Source organism: Arvicanthis niloticus, chromosome 6 (genome assembly GCF_011762505.2).
Source record: "Arvicanthis niloticus isolate mArvNil1 chromosome 6, mArvNil1.pat.X, whole genome shotgun sequence".
Taxonomy (NCBI): Eukaryota; Metazoa; Chordata; class Mammalia; order Rodentia; family Muridae; genus Arvicanthis; species Arvicanthis niloticus.
The window spans coordinates 44307692-44324590 of record NC_047663.1 but is presented as its reverse complement, the minus strand read 5'-3'; the positions used below and the strand labels follow the sequence as shown (position 1 = coordinate 44324590).

At 50.4% G+C, this 16899-nt stretch overlaps 2 protein-coding genes across 4 annotated transcripts; one reads left to right on the top strand and one right to left on the bottom strand.

The window, feature by feature from the left end:
* Nucleotides 1-315: 315 nt before the first annotated feature.
* Nucleotides 316-4995, bottom strand: Tp53i13 (tumor protein p53 inducible protein 13). 3 transcript variants are annotated; one of them, XM_076936261.1, is made up of 7 exons: nt 4510-4995; nt 4265-4306; nt 1811-1939; nt 1299-1496; nt 962-1214; nt 680-732; nt 316-587 (listed from the first exon to the last, which is right to left on the bottom strand). In XM_076936261.1, the coding sequence occupies exons 1-7, from the start codon at nt 4837-4839 to the stop codon at nt 579-581; spliced, it is 1014 nt and encodes a 337-aa protein (XP_076792376.1). In that variant the 5' UTR covers nt 4840-4995; the 3' UTR covers nt 316-578. The 3 variants fall into 3 exon arrangements, with proteins under 3 accessions (XP_076792376.1, XP_034363744.1, XP_076792375.1); XM_034507853.2 differs by having other exon boundaries at nt 680-1214; nt 4510-4578; nt 4768-4993; XM_076936260.1 differs by having other exon boundaries at nt 680-1214; nt 4510-4993.
* Nucleotides 4996-6644: 1649 nt separating this feature from the next.
* Abhd15 (abhydrolase domain containing 15) lies at nt 6645-14519 on the top strand. The gene is made up of 2 exons (XM_034506790.2): nt 6645-7640; nt 9951-14519. The coding sequence occupies exons 1-2, from the start codon at nt 6787-6789 to the stop codon at nt 10474-10476; spliced, it is 1380 nt and encodes a 459-aa protein (XP_034362681.1). The 5' UTR covers nt 6645-6786; the 3' UTR covers nt 10477-14519.
* Nucleotides 14520-16899: the final 2380 nt, after the last annotated feature.

The following is a 16899-nucleotide window of genomic DNA, read 5'->3' as shown; positions in this document are numbered from 1 at the left end:
CAGTATTCAGTACTTGGTTCAGGTCACAGTCCCCACCTGCAGTCCTTGCAAGGCTGAGGCAGGACAGCAAGTTTAAGGTTGTCCTGGGGTTACAGAGATTGGGGATTAAGAGTCAGGAGTGCCTGTTGGGCGGGGGAGGACATGCAGAAAGGTGAGCACATGAGGAGTGCCAGCACCTGAGCAACACTAGAAACCAGCCTGATGGGATTCTAACAGCCCTGGTACACTGGAGGCCGGCTCCACTCTAACTCCCCCAAGGGCTAGTGACCTGAAAGGAGTGCGACTGAGGGCAAGATACACTCGCCCAACTCCAAATTCTACTAAAATAATTTAATTAGAAACAGGAATTTGTATCAGGGTGGCTAGAAGGATACTCTCCAAGAAACCGAGAGAAGCCTCCAGGGCCTCTCCGCCTGCCGCCAGGGGGCGCCCGCGGGCAGCCCACGTGGCAGCGGTCACAGGGGGCGGAGCCGCTCAGTCTGAGCTCTCCGAGTCAGGGCCACTATCCGGTGTGGGTGGGAGCAGGGGCCGTCTGCGAGACCGCTTGAGCCGGCGCGAGGGCAAAGGCAGCCTCCGTTTCAGGATAGCTGTGGGAGGATGAGAGGTCAAAGGCAAGGCATTCCAGGGATTGGTCGCACCTGGTGGGGACTGGGGGTGGGGGGTGGGGAAGTCTTCTCACCAGCCACAGTGTCCTGGCTGTCTGCCGTGGGCCCCCAGTAGATACTCTCGCTTCTGCGGAAGTTCCGGTGCAGTCGTGTGCAAAGAGTGGCCAAGGTGAGCAGGACCAAGAGGAAGGTCAGAGCCATGGCAGCCCAAGCGGCCTCTTCAGTACGTGGAGTGGGCCCTCGGGCCACCCGGGGAGGCACTGCTGCTCGAGGCACTGGGGAAACCTGACCCGGACAGGAACAACCTCCAGGGCTGCCTTGCCCACTGGGCATCCGAGCCTCTGTCCTGGACCTACCATTCCCTCCAGGTCCCCCAGTCATCGAGGAGACCGGGGCCACAGATGAGGTTCCCAAAGTCGGCTGCTGGGCCTTCAGGCTCTGTGAAGAGGCCAAGGAAACCCTCAGGCCTGAGGGAGTAGACTGGAGACCAAGGGCAGCTCGGAGACCCCTTCTCCTGACAACACTGATGGAGGACCGCCTGGGTCCTCTAGATGTCACCTCTGTACCAGGAGGTCGCCAGCTCCGCAGAGCGAATGCCAGAGTCGGGGCCTAAGGAGAAGAGAAGAGAAATCAGCCGCTACTCTCTGTTAACCCAAAACTCTCGCCACCGAGCCTGGTCCCAGCAGCACTCACCTGTACACACCATCTCCCACACAGCTTCCCTCTTCTGGAGGCTGGCATCATGGGAGTGGGCCCAAAACGATTGTCAGAGAGAAACCACACATTCTTTCTCTGCTTCCGCCGCCGCCTCCTCTTCAGCCAGTGGACAACCCAAGCTGGCTCTATCCACGCCATCTCCAGTGAAGCCCCCCATGCTGTCAGCACCAAGGGCTATGAGAGAAGGTAATGTACAGCTAAGATGGAAGAAGACCCTGAATTTTCCTCTCTCTGCCCATAGTGCCTGGACCTTCTGCAGCACAACGCCCTGTTTTTTGGGTGGGGGAAGGGGATGATGACACAGGTTCTCACTACGTAGCCCTGGCTGTTCTGGAATTCAATATGTAGACCAGGCTGGCCTCAAACAGAGATCTGCCTGCCTCTGCCTCTAGAGTACTGAGATTAAAGATGGTGGCCACCAAACCCAGCTTTTTTTTTTTTTTCATCTTTGATTTCTTTTTGTTTTAAGCATTTCACTAACCACTTACCCGGTCCCAAGTGAGACTGAAGTCAGGGATGAGTGTGGGTTTAGACACACACACATGGGCCAAGACAGCAAGCCGGAGCTTCAGCCAGGGGTGGGCACAGGGGTGGTAAAAGAAGGTGATACCCTCAGCCTGGAGGGAAGGCAGAGATATCAAGCCAGGCCCAGCACCCTCCCGGAGAATCACAATTTCTGCTATCCTAGGCTCCAGGATAAAGGGGTTATCAGAAAGTGCCCTTCCACCTCCACGGAAAGGCAAAGGGCCTGAGTACTGAAGTATACTTCTTTCTAATTCACCTCTCCTCCATCAAGTATACCCCCCAAAGATGCACCTGTGGGCAAGACCACAGAGCTAAGTAACCCCATTACTCCAAACATGCTCCCTTGTCCCCATGCATGGCACTGGCGGTCAACATCAGGGCCCTCTCACCCCTGGCCTGCATCCCTGGCCCTCAATGAACAGGCTTCAGCTGTATTTCTCTGACTGTGCATTAATGGTTCTTCAAGTCCCAACTCTAGGCTCTACCCCTCATATGAAGAACAAGTCTTCTATTTCTTGATCCAATCCATGCGAGTCTCCCAGGAGCATCCAGACACACAACTTGACTGCACAATCTCACGATAGGGGCATTTCATCAGTCATTATTCTTTGAGTTGACCTGTGCTAGCTGCTATAAAAGCTACCGAAAGAGAACTCCCGGCCCTTGAGGAATGGCTAAGAGAGTCGGGGAAAGCTAGGTATGATCGTGTACACCTGTAATCCCAGCCATTCGGAACATGATATAAGATTGAAAGTTCAAGGCCAGACCAGGGTTCACAGTGAATACCAGGCCAGTTTAGGCTATGATATCGTGCGTACCTCTAAAGACCATGGAGTAGAGGGAGAGAAATTCAGGGAAGTAAAAAACTAATAGAACTCAAACAGGTGTGTGTGTCGTCGGGGGAGGAGGGCTGGGGAGAGGAGCTGTAGGTTCTAGGGACCTGAACCCACTCAAGCAAGCACTCTACCAGCAAGCTATATCCTCAACTGTCTTTTCACTTTTTTTCCCCCTTAAGTTTTAAAACAGAGTCAGTCTCACAGCGTTGTCCAGGCTGGCCTTGAGTTCACATTTATTCCTCCTGCCTCAGCCTCCCAAGTAGCCACCATGTCCAGCTAGCTTAGTTAACTGTAAGAAGGTGGAATAAAGGCAGACAAATTATGGGGGAAAAGTGTACTGTGACTTCTGCACTGAGCCTTGAACATCGCTGGAACAGGGTGTGAAGCTGTGGGTTTCAGGTCCTGATAGGCCAGGAGCAGAAAGTAAATGAGAGAAAAGAAGGTGGGTATCTCGGAAGAAAAGAGCCTGAATTCACATGTGTGGTGAGGGCCCATCACGGTGAAGATAAACTAATCAAGAAATCGGATGAAGATAATTTAAGTCTTGACAAGTCTGACGGAGGAATTCAGCCACAACAGGTGGCTTCTAAACATGAATCATAAAGTCCAATGGATTCTGAGCAATGAAATAAGAGAGATTACGTGAACAGAGAGGCGGCCAAGTCCCACGGTGTACCTGCTGTGATCCTAGCCTTTCAGTAGGCAGGGGGATCAGGGCTTTAAGATCATTCTTGGCTACAGAACAAGTTTGAAGCCAGTTTGGGCTACATGAGACCCTGTATCAAAAAGGGGGGTGGAGCGGTCTGGGGTTAGAGCTCAGTGGCTAAGAGCTTTTACTGCTCTTCCAGAGGATCTGGGTTCGGTTCCCAGTACTCACATGATAGTTCACAACCTATAGCTCCAGATCCAGGGGATCTGAACACACACACAGACAGGTGCCAGATAGTGCACAGGCCTTTAGTCCCAGAACTCAGGAGGCAAAAGCAAGTGCATGTCTCTGAATTCACAGCCAGCCTGGTCTACAGAGTGAGTTCCAAGACAGCCAGGGCTACACAGAGAAATGCTGTCGTGAAAATACAAAAGACAAAACTAAACAAAAAACAACAAAGCCCACAGGCAAAATTCATACCCATAAAATAAATGTAAACAATTTTTAAAGAGCATTCATAAAACCTGAACTCGTTACAACACATTAAAGCACATTGCTAACATGATACAGTGTTTTGCAATCCAAACACTATTCATTCACTTCTCAAAACTCAAAGGACAGAATGCCATCTCTTACAGAAAATCAGAGCCTAGAAAGACAGGAGAATCCGAATCACAACAGCATTGGGATGCGGGTTGCTTATTTGCTCCCTTCAGAATTGCACTTGGAGTTACTTGCCACACATCTAGCTACTCAACAGAACCCCTAACCCCGCAACAGTGATCTGTCCTGGGACTGGCAAGTGAAGCCCTACCTCTTTCTGCACGAAGAGGTGAGGGATGGAGCTGAGAGACAAGAGAGATAGAGGTAACCTACGAGGAACACTCTGCCTCCGGGGAAGGATCCCAAAATGAGCTCCTGGTTGTACTTACCTGTCCTTGTCTCACCTGTGTGTAAGTCACTCTTGGTAACACCTACACATGGGGAAAGAAGAGAGCAGCTGGGGACTTCATGTTGGGTGTGAAGAAGGGGACAACCAGCCCCAAGCCCTGGGCTGAGATGAAGACGCTGGAGACTGAGGGCAGGAGAAACCAACAGATGTCCCAATCGGGCGAACACCGAGGGTGCAGCGAGGCCGTTCATACCCTTCTCGTCCTCGGCCCTACGGGGTTCCTACCTGTGGAGGCAGAGGCCACAGGCCTTCGGGACAAGGGGTTCCTGCCTTCTCCGCCGGCTCAGCCACCACCTGTGGGTCCAAGGGAAGAGCTGGGCGTTGGCCTCTGCGAGGGCCCCGCCCTTTCGGTTCCAGTAGAGGCGCAGACGAATGGAGGGGCCTCCGAATCCCCTCGCGCGCGCCACTCTTTCCAGGACAAAGTTGAAGCAAAGCGCTTTGAGATCCCCCAGCCAAGACCTTACCAGAAGCCGGTCGCCTTACCTCGTGAAGGCTCAGGAGCCCCACCAGGGCTACCAGAAGCAACCGGGGCGGAGGTGGAGGAGGAGGAACCATTTCAGCTGGGCCAGCAGTCCCGCCAACCAGCTAGCTGCAGCGCCACTTGCGCGCGCTCGTTACCCCGCGCCGCTCGCGCGCCCACGTAGACCGCGACTCGCGCACACTCCTACTCCCGCCTCGCCCGGCCTCGTGCCCCGCCCCGCCCACCGCCAAGCCCGTCCCGCCCACCGCCAGGCCCGTCCCGCCCACCGCCAGGCCCGCCCCCGCCGGCCTCCTGGCCCGCGCACGCGTCCTGAGCCCAAAGCCGGAAAAGTTAGTCGCCAAGGATCTCCTGGTCTCCAAGCCGGCGGAGATGCGTCCCGGCGCGTTTGCGCGCCCATCAGAGCGCAACTGTATTGCCTGAGTAGAATCTAGGAAGCCTGCAAAGGGCGGGAAGTGAGATCTTTAAGGACCGGGTGACCCAGGAGGTGACTTGGGTGCTCTTCTGGCAAACCCGCTAAACATAGAATTATGAAATCCTAGCTGTTCCAGAGAGAGGGCCCCGGCTCTAGCGCTTTACCTTCATACTGCCACATTCCTGCTCTCGCTCATAATAAGACCTGAGCCCGGAGCTGTCTTGTGTGTGGGGGGGGGGGTCTTAGGCCCCTCTTACCTCAGGCCCAGAAGCCCCGAGAAGCCGGAGCTCTCCTGGTTCCCGCTCTCGTTCTTTGCCCAAGGGTGACCTAGGAGACACTGGTCCGAAGAGCTAGCATGCTCAGCTGGGCCTCCCTGCAACGGAGCGCTGCAATGGAAACGAGAACCGGGTTAAGGATTGACGCCCAATACAAAAGTTTGAAACAGGCCTGCGAGATGGCTCAGTGAGCAATAGTGCTGGCCGCCAGCCTGACGACCGGAGTTTAATCTGCGGACCTAAGTGGTTGAAAGAGAGACCTGATTCCCGCAGGTTGTCCTCTGACCTAGACACACACACACCACACACTTAAATGTAATAAATCTTTTTATGTTCGAAATACATCAAAAAATAATTATTTCAGGCATCTCCCATGTGCCCTGACATACAAGGAGATCCTTGCTCACCCACCCCTGCAGGAATGACCGGATGTTGATCTGATCCGAAGAACCACAATGTACCTCTCTGCCAAAGCCCCAACATCACTTAATCCTCTCCCTCAACTTATTCTGCCAAACTTGAGGCTCTTTCCTCTCCTGCACCCCTTCCTGGTGAGCGGTGGAGACGCCAAGCTCTTGGAGAGAGTCCTCGGGGGTGGGCTGGGGAGGCCACAAGTGTCTACGGGCTAGTGCTCGGATGTCCTCCAGAGAAAGGACAGCCACCTCCCTCAAACTCGTGGTCAGGGTCAGACGCTGCAGTCAGCGTCTGGCCAGCTGCAGGGTCCTAACCCTGCTGCGTTATGTCACAGTTGCGGGTCCTGGGTGGGCCGCAGAGTCAGGCGAAGGAGAGCGATGTACGTCTCTAGCTGCAAAAGCAGCCGCGAGTGGGAAAAGTGAAGCCAGCGAGGGAACAGCGCTTTTGCTCCTTTCTTGCTTTTTCGCTACTCATCGATAGCGGATCCTGAGGGCGCAGTGACTCAGGGTCTCCGCTGGCAGACAGACTTCATAAGGGACAGAGGTAGAAGCAGGCGCCTCATGTTCACCGCCAGCTTCACCCCCAATCCTTTCCTAGCAATTCTCCTTATTACGCTCTCTCTGGTTGGCCCTCACGTCCCGGTTCCCCGTTTGTGGCCCGGCTCTCTTTCACCCTCTGCTCCTGCTTGTCGCAATCGCTGTACAAAGGGCTAGGGGCGGGAGGGGGGCGGACGAGGGGAACTGGCTGTCTCCTCTTGGCCACGACCAATCCGGAGCGCGCGCGCCCTCCCGCTTGGGAGGACTCTTGACAGCTACGGGCGGCCGGGCGGAGCCGCGGGCAGAGCGGAGGGGAGCCGGGCGAGGGGACAGCTCTGCTCCCCGCAGCCCAGTGCCTCCCGCCGGGGACTGTCCTGCCAGGCCATGCCTCCGTGGGCGGCCGCCCTGGCGCTGCTGCTGGCAGCGCTCGCCCTGCTCCTCCTGCGCCCCTGGAAGCGCGCCGTCGGAGCGCGAACCGCGGTCCGGGACCATGAGGAGCAGGAGGTGGTGAGCGGAGGCCCGGCGGATCCGTTCAGCTACCGGCGCGAACCTCTCCCCGGGGGCTGCAGCCTCATTTGCAAGCCGTCGGCGCTGGCCCAGTGCCTGCTGCGCGCTCTGCGACGCTCGGCGGCGCTGGAACCCAGCCCGCGCTCCTGGCTGTCGGGGCCCCACCTGCAGACCTTCTGCCACTTCATCCTGCCTGTCGGGCCCGGGCCTGAGCTAGCCCGTGAGTACCTGCAGCTGGCAGATGATGGGCTGGTGGCTCTGGATTGGGTCATAGGACCTTGTGCCAGGGGCCGCCGGGTCACCAACCCTGGGAGCCTCCCTCCAGTGCTGTTGGTAATCCCCAATGCATGGGGACGCCTCACCCGCAACGTACTGGGGCTCTGCCTGCTCGCCCTGGAGCGCGGCTACTACCCGGTCATCTTCCATCGCAGGGGCCACCACGGTTGCCCTCTAGTCAGCCCCCGACTACAGCCTTTCGGGGACCCGTCCGACCTCAAGGAGGCGGTGACTTACATTCGCTTCCGACACCCGGCGGCCCCCCTGTTTGCGGTGAGCGAGGGATCAGGATCCGCGCTGCTGCTGTCTTACTTGGGGGAGTGCGGCTCCTCCAGCTATGTGACCGGCGCTGCCTGCATCTCGCCAGTGCTACGCTGTCGCGAGTGGTTCGAGGCTGGCTTGCCTTGGCCCTATGAACGTGGGTTCCTGCTGCACCAGAAAATCGCTCTCAGCAGGTGGGTAACGGGAATAGAAATCTGGAGCTCTGCCTGGTTTGGAAACAGACTATTGTAGGTAGATTGGGGCTAAGGTCTCACAAGGCTTCCAAAGCTGTTCCAACCATATAGTTGTTCCAACCGTGAAGCTGTTCCAACCCTATAACTGAGCTAGGAAAGTGGGTTTCAAAGCCATAGATAGCCCCAGGGCCTCAGTCAGGGCCCCATCAGTTCATCTCAGTCTTAGGTGTCCTAGCAACCGGTGGTCAGCAGAGGCCTGCACCTGACATTTACCACTTAGTCCATAGACAGATAGGTCAGCAAACAGGGCTCTGGAAGCAATTGCAGCCGATTATCTGTCCAGAGTGTTTACTTTCAGACTCTGAGCTGAGGTGACAGGAATGGAAAATGTGCAGCATTTGATTTATTAAAATTCTTTAAACTGACAGATGTTTTACATATTTTTAGGTGAGTACAAAACCTATTCGTGTGTCTTCTGAGTCAAGGTCTCATACAGCTCAGGCTGTACAGCGGAGGGTGTGGGTCCCTGAACTCCAGGTCCTCCGCCTTCACCTCCTAAGAGTTGAGATTATAGGCATCGGGCACTGCACACATCTACTAAAAAACACACAAACATACAAACAAACAAACCCCACTAAACTCTTAGGTCTCCACAGAGAGGACAATGTTTAATACCAGGCAAGACTGTTCCACAGAAACCACTTGAATGACATTTCCAGTCTTTCCTAAGAGATGACAGAAATGAGGTCAGACGCATTCTGGCAACAATTAGTAAAACTCAGGGCATGGTGTCAGGCCTGGCTGGTGTCAAATCCTGAATTTACAGGGAATCAGCCATCCCCTTTAAGGCTCACTCCCCCTTCAGCTGAGTGGAGTTAATAACAGCACCTCTGCAGGTGCTGTGACCATTACATGAAAACACAGGACCCTGACCTGCCAATTAGAACACTTTTGTTTTTGTTTTGTTTTGGGCTTTTTTTTTTTTTTTTTTTTTTTTTTTTTTTTTTTTTTGCCATTTTATATCCTTCTGGTTTGAAAAGGTCAAACTCTGAGGCTGAATGAGAGGTGCTGCCATGACAACTCAGCGGTTTGGTACAGGGACAGAGTACTCTAGTCTAGTTTGACTGCTATAGTTTCCACTCCAAAATGACCACCTTCAGCGCTTACTGTAGGCTCAAGCCAGAAAGCTGGGTAAGGAAAATGGAGAAGAAAACAGGGCCTTTAGAAACCACCCTTCCAGAGGAAGTCTGGGGTTGGAAACCCATGCACAGATCTAAAGTCAACTGACAGGGGTTGACTAATCCTCCTAAAGGACTGAACTGCCCACCCTGGCCACTTGTGACCCTTCCAGGACCTCTCCAGGGAGCTAAGCGGTCCTTTTTCCCCCGTGCAATAGTTGGCAGGCCCCTCTTTGGGAAACCATCTAATAGATTGATTATAGTCCCAGTTGTTTTCTCTGTCACCAAGTACTTGCTAGGAGTACATGCCCCAAGTGTCCCCAACCAAGGGTATACCACCAGGCATGCACATCAACCTAAAAACACAAAGGCAATGAATGGAATAAAAGAGAGATTAATTGTGGGACAGGGAGAGGTTTTGCCTCCTAGTTTGGATTGTCTGAAACAGTGAGTTCTCTCAGGATGAGTCTCAGAGGAGACAGGTCATGAGTTCCTTGCAAAAGGTCTAAAGTTGAGGTTACAGGGAGAGCTATCCCTGATCAACAACTGCAAAGTCAAATGTTATCCCTGGGACAAATGATAGGAGTGACAGAAGAAGTGATCATCTCTATGGAGAAGCCAAACATATGCATTATATCAGAAATCTTCTGAGCTTAAATGATGGCCACAATATGAAAGGGGTCTGGGGAACCAGAAAGATGGCTTAGTGGTTAAGAGCACCATTGCTTTTGTAGAGGACCCTGGTTCAACTCCCAGCACCCATATGGTGGCTGGTTTACAACCATCTGTAACTCCAGCTCCTGGGGAGCTTCTGATTTGCACATGGTACACGTATACACGCAGGCAAAACATCCACACACATGAAATATGTCTTTAAAAGTGGCTGTGTTGTTTGCTTGTGTGTGCCGGGTGTGGGGCAGGGGGCGGGGGGTGTCTGACCGAGAGTCATTGATTGTCATTGGCTGGAACTCACAGAGATCCACCAGGCCTCTGTTTCCTGCTCTTTTCTGTATTGCAAGAGCCCAAAGTCTCTGTGGCTAGACTCTGACCTTGGCGCCTCCCTTGCAGTAACTTTGCCTGTCGTCTAATGTTCTAATTTCTCTATCCCATTCTCTCATTCACCTGTGGTCAGGTATGCCTCCGCCCTAGAGGACACAGTAGACACCAGCAAGCTCTTCAGGAGCCGCTCCCTGCGAGAGTTTGAGGAGACCCTGTTCTGCCACACCAAGAGTTTCCCCATCAGCTGGGATACCTACTGGGATCTCAACGACCCACTCCGGGATGTGGACGAGGCTGCTGTGCCCGTGCTGTGCATCTGCAGCGCTGACGACCCCGTGTGCGGGCCCCCAGAGCGCACTCTGCCTGCGGAACTCTTCCACACCAACCCATACTTCTTCCTGCTGCTCAGTAACCATGGAGGCCACTGCGGCTTCCTGCGTCCTGAGCCCTTGTCAGCATGGAGCCACGAGGTCATCTTGGAGTCCTTCAGAGCCCTGACTGAATTCTTCCGAATGGAAGAGAGGATGAAAGGACTGAGCAAGCGCAGGACTTCATTTTTAGGGGGCCGGCGTCGCTGGGGAGGCCTGCAGAAGCGAGAGGTTTCCCCTTCTTCCAGTCTGGAGGAGATTTTCAACTGGAAGCGTTCTTACACCAGGTGAGGCTTGCCTGGGGAAGCCCTGGATCTGTGAGGAAAACCTCCACAAGGTATAACAGTGAAGGGGGGGGGGGGCTCTGCGCCCCTCTCTCTTAAACTGGAGAAAGAGAACTTCCGCTCTGAGTGCACTACCTTGAGAAGAATTGCCCTGCCTCTAAGAACTTTGGTTCATCCTGCTTAGCCCCTGGCCACTGTCCTCTTGAAATCAAAGTCAAAAGCTTGAAATCAAAGTCAAAAGCAGAGTAGCGGCCCTGGTGAAGTCTGCGGACTGGAGAGAAATTCTGGCTCTCCCAGCTGGGAGTCCAGGCAGAATGAACTTATGAGAGCCGGGTGGTTCTGTCCCACATAAATAATCATCTTGGTGACTCTGAGTCTCGAGCTAGAGCCACTTGGTACAGAAAGGACAGGATGTTTGTGTCTCTGTCCCATTTCCCTCATGTGCTCTGCGGTTGTGACTCTGCTCTGACTTGCAGATCAGCAGCTGGGGAAGCAGGCTGTGGCAGTTGCCTAGCTCTCCCCAGTCTGAGAAGCCAGCAGAGGCAGGAGACGCTGGGTTGAGGCCAGGGTGGGAAGAGCGAGCAAGGGTAGAATATGAGTGTCTGTCCCTGCCTCTCACGGTGGATGCAAGCTACAGGGCTGGCCTGGGCCTCTAGGCCAGGCTCTCAAGCTAGTCCAATCCATCTTCCTAAAAGTTATCTTAGGAGTAGGAGGTGCTATTGCCCAGGGTCTAAGGGTTCTGTTCAATTATGGTTGTGGTAGCCAGGTTAGCCAGATACACACACACCTTCAGTTCTGATCCAGGAGATTCCTTTAGAGAGCAGCATCCAGGCATGTTCCTGAGATGTGAACTTTCTCACAGTCAGTGAGAAGAGTAACGACCCTCATAATAGAGTTTCTGATCAGTTTTCTTCTGGTACTAGCTTCTCCCTTTCCACAGCCAGGCAAGAGATCTGGGAGCAGAGGAGATAAAAACCCCCAAGAGCTTGGTGAAGGCAATCCAACTATTTCTGAGTGTCTCACATTACAGCTTTGTCTGTTCAATTATTCAAAAGGCAGAAGCTGTTTTTTGAATCTGTTCACTCAGCCACTGAGTGGCATTTGGTTTTATGGGGAGTAATTCTGAATATCCAAGAACGGTGAGCACACAGGATGGCTTACATAGCTGGGATTGGAGTTAGCCTTTACAAATCATTTTGACAGCTGGACGTCTGGATCCATGTGTTGTTAATATTCAAAATCTACCCTGAAATTTTGTTTTTTATTTATTCATGGTGCTTGGACCTCGCTCACTAGGCACACACTCTACCACTGAGCCATATATCCAGTCCAGATGTTATTTTTTTAGTTTATCAGTGGGAAAGAAGACACCAGTTGTAGATTTAAAGCAGCAAAACTGTTTGAAAGACACTTTCACAGCCAAAGGACAAGGATAGCACACAAGGTGTACTGGGGCTCTGATCCCAGGTTTGGATAATCTTGACCTACCTAGTCTTAGGGGGTTTTTTGTTTGTTTGATTTGGAATTTTGTTTTGTTTTCTGCCTGGCCTGGAACTCACTATATAGACCAGGCTGCTCTCAAGTACAGAGTTCCACTGGAGAACTGGAATTAAAGGCTTATGTTCTCCCACCGAGCCTTCTAATCTTGTTCTTTTAGATTAAGTAAGAAACAATGAAGTAACTCCAAGATGTAATCCAGACGACATTCAATCATCTAGGCACATATCCTATCGTGAAAGAAGGTTTTCCGCCCCCCTCTTCTCCACTTCTGGCCCCTCCCCCACAACCTCTTGTGGCATCCTTTCATCGTTTCTGAGCAAGAGAAATGAAAAGGAACTGAACCCTAAAGAGGAAGCTCTTCTGTCGCTGGTGAACCACAGCCAGGGTGGAAGGCTTGGTCGGGGGACGGCGGGCATATGGTCATCCACACCTACCCCCACATCTGAGACAGGAGGGATTTCAGTTAATTAGGGTCCTGCTGTTCCGTATGTTATTGGATCCTTTAGAAATAAAGGTAAGATAGGAATCAGCCTGGTGGTAGTTCAGCCCTGAGGCTTAAAGTGTCTCTAATGGCAAAACTCTGGGCAATTTTTCTAGATCAGCTACCACAGAACCCATTTCTTTTAGAGAGCACTTTTGTGAGAAAGCCTGGCTAGGATTTTCTTTCTTCTCTCTCTCTCTCTCTCTCTCTCTCTCTCTCTCTCTCTCTCTCTCTCTTTCTCTCTCTCTCTCTCTCTTTTTAGAAAAGCAAGCTTGCTAGGGAAGGGAGCACAAAGACTTTATAATAACCTTTTTCTTCTCTTTTGTGGAGCTGGTGGTTTAAACTCAGAGCCTTTCACAGACCAGACAGCACTTTACCAGGGAGCTCCACCCTCTACACTGACATGGGTCTTGCAGTCCTCAAAGGAATGGCAAAGTAATCCTTGTTCAGGTCCTTTGCCCCAAGCCCCACTGCTTTAACCCTACAACATTTCCCCTTCCTGCTCTGTCTGAGGAGTATTTTAGGGAGGGACTTATTATTTTTTGAGATGGCATCTCCCAATCGGACATTGGCTGGCCTCAGACTCACAGAAATCCCCCTGTTTCTGTATACTGGATTAAAAACACATACCACCATGTCCAGCCTAGGTGGTTTACAAAAAGAAAACTCTACCCATTAGTGTGCAGAGACTAGGGAGTGAAGGCTGGTCATGTGGCTCGGTTGGTAGAGTGCTTACACAGCATTCAAGAGGCCCCAGCTTCAATCCTTAGCACTGCATGAGCCAGTGTGATAGTGCACACTTATAATCCCAGGGGTGGAAGCAGGAGCTTCAGAAGTTCAAGGTCATCTTCTGCCACTTGAGACCTTGCCTCAAAACACACACACACACACACACACACACACACACACACACACACACACTAGGGTAAAAGGTCATCTTTGCCAGAAAGTATGGTTTCTGTTGAAGTAGGAAGGGTTTGAGTGACCCTGCTCTTCATCCAGATTGGGTCAGTTTGGATAAACAGCTAATTGTGTGAAACATATGAGGAGACCCAGGCATACTACCCTGAGAAAGCATGGTTCTTTGAACAAAAACAAACAAAAATCAAGATCTAAGTCCAGAGGACCAGAGTTCAATTCTTAGCACCCACATGGCAGCTCACAACTGTCTGTAAGTCCAGTTCCAGGGGATCCGACATCCTCACACAGACATACTTGCAGGTGAAACACCAATCAATGTTCATAAACTAAAAATAAATAAATTATTTCAAAAATAAGAAGCCGGGCAGTGGTGGCGCACACCTTTGATCCCAGCACTTGGGAGGCAGAGGCAGGCAGATTTCTGAGTTCAATGCCAGCCTGGTCTACAGAGTGAATTCCAGGACAGCCAGGGCTACACAGAGAAACCCTGTCACAACCCCCTCCCCCCCCCCCAAAAAAAAAAATAAAAAGGGAGTGCTGTCTTGGCTTCATGTGTGACCTTGAAGCCACCTGCATCACACATTCCTCTGGGCTCATCTTCTACCTGAACACAGAGCCTTTGTCAGTCAGAATCACAAAGGGGTGAGCAAGCAGATACATGGGGTCACATGATTACAACTTTTACAAGATTCTGCAAGGATGTAGTCAAGGCCCCAGAGGATGACATCAGAACATTTTATGAGTTATCATGGTTTGCTTTGAGGAAAGTTTGAGAAAGTAGACCCAAGGAGTCTGTGTGCCCAAAAACTGAATGAATGCCTCCAAACTAGCAAGTTCCATGTTTTCACTGAAGATATTCAAGCTAGACTGCTCTTTGGCATGTATGAGGGTACACACAGCTAAGACATGAGAGTGGCCTAGATCCAATTGAAGGTATTGTTTTAAGATTTATTTTTATAGAGACTAGAGAGATGGCTCAGCGTTTAAGAGCACTGACTGCTCTTCCAGAGGTCCTGAGTTTAATTCCCAGCAAACACATGGTGGCTCCGAACCATCTGTGATGGGATCTGATGCCCTCTTCTGGTGTGTCTGAAGACAGCAACAGTGTATTCATATACATAAAATAAATATATATATTTTTAAAGATCTATTTTTATTATTCTTAATTGTCTATGTGCAGATGCTCTGAGGGAGTAAGAGGCATTGGATTCACTGGGTCAGGTGCTGGGAATGGGACCAGAGGCCTCTGCAATCCTAGTTCATGCTTTTGACCACCATGTCACCTCTCCTGACAGTGAAGGTTTCTTACTGTTTTTGAGATGAAGTTTCATGTAACCCAGGCTAGCCTAAAGCTTCCTATTTAGCAGGTGATGACCTTGAACTGATCATCCTGTTTTCACTTCCCCACATTCTGGGATTACAGGCCTGTGCTACCATGCCTGGCACCTTAGTTTGTGAATTGGAACAAATGGTTGGTTTTGGGGTATGTGCTTCAGGATATAGGCCTAATAGGATACAGAACATAGAGTTGGGAGTAACAAATATTTTAATAGAAATGTGATATATATCTTATATATATATGTGTGTGTGTGTGTGTGTGATATATGTATATACATTTATATGTTTATTGTGTGTGTGTGTATGGAGGGGGGGCAGATCTTTCATAGTCTGAGCTGTCTTTAAGCTTACTATACAATGAAGAATAAACTTGAACTTCAGATCTCCATGCCTCACTAACCAAATGCTAGAATTACAGGCCTGACACCATGCCCAATGACAGAGTATGTTTTAAAATATATTCAATAATTATATCCCATGCACAAGTACCATAAAGTTAAAACTCTGAAAAATTCAAGAAAACAATAAGACACAAAAGTCAGGTTGAGGGCACATACTTGCAATCTCACCACCCTAGAGAATGAGACAGGAGGATTTTTTTGAGGCCAGCCTGGGCTACATAGTGAGGTCCTGTCTCAAAAATCTGAGAGAGGTGAGAGAAGAGGGGAGAGGAAAAGGGGAAAAGGAGGGAGAGTGAAAATGGAGAGTGAGGGGGAATATATATTAGCATACACACACACATACGTCTTTTTTTGTAATAAGGTGATACCTGCTCTGGTATGGGTTTTTTTGTTTGTTTGTTTTTACTTATTTTTTATTTTTTAATTCCCTTCTAATCGTTTGCCTCTGAGTAATTGCAGTTTCCTGCAACACTGAAACATTCTTAGTGTTTTAAGACAGGTTATTACTATGTAGACTAGGCTGGACTTGAAGAAGCTGCCTCTGCCTCCTAAGTGCTGGGTTAAGGGTGTGTACTACTTACACTCAGCCATGCCATTTGTTCTTCAGTCTTTAGGAACAAATTTGTGCTGCTTGCCCTCTTAAATGCTCTGTATACTGACAGCTTACCTGCTGAGAGGTCCACAGAGCCTCCTGCATGCACTGGCCATTCCCTCCTTCTGTCCTCTAACACTAACCAAAAGCAGCTGTTTAATCACCACCAGACCTCCTACCCTGGGCTAATAATTCCTCAGCAGGCTTAAAATTCTCTGATCATCAATGGTATCTTCTTAGCCAGGTTCCGTTGTGTAATGAGTGTGTGTTATAGGACTTACATAATGACTTCATAGAGATTCTAGCTAATTCATGTGTGACTCAAATGATCCTGGAAAAAGCTAGGTGTGGAGGTACATATCTGTAATCTCAGGTTATTGAGACAGGAAGGATTTAATGTTTGAGGCTACCCTACAACATAGCAAAACCCTGTTTCAACAGCCCACTTCTTCAAAAATTCATTCAGTGACCCTAAGAGATGTTGCCTAGTACTAATTATTAGTTTCAGGAAAAGGTTGAAATCATGCACTAGCTTTAGTATGTAAAGTCTGCTCAACAGTGAAAGCATGTATAAGTAAATGTTAGACAAAAAAAGACAAAAAACCCAAAGCTGTTTCTGCTTTCAGACCAGACATACTGAAAACACCTTACAATTAGGATGCTTCACAATGCTTTTTAGCCAAACTCTATTTTTAACAGACTGAAGGTCTGAGCCCCCCAAGATGTAACTTGTTCTTGTTTTCCAAGGCAGGGTTTCTCTGTGTAACTGCCCTAATTGCCCTGGAACTTGCTTTGTAGACCAGGTTGACCTCAAACTCAAGAGATCTGCCTGCTTCTGCCTCCTGAGTGCTGGGATTAAAGGCGTGTGTCACCAGGCTCAGCAAGATGTAACTTTTAAGATCTCACAATTATTGATGGGGTTAAGACCTGAACTCACAAGTTCCCATCTGAAACAGTTATGGAATGAACTCAAACCAGTGTTCTTCTGTATGTATGCATGCGAATGTGCATGCATGTGATTGGTGGCCAGAGGACCTCAGGTGTGTTTGTTTTGTTTTTTGAGACTGGGTCTCATATAGCCCCAGGCTAGCCTCAGACAATATAGTTGTTGAACTTTTTTTCTTTTTGTGTGGTTTTTCGAGACAGGGTTTCTCTGTGTAGCCCTGGCTGTCCTGGAACTCACTCTGTAGACCAGGC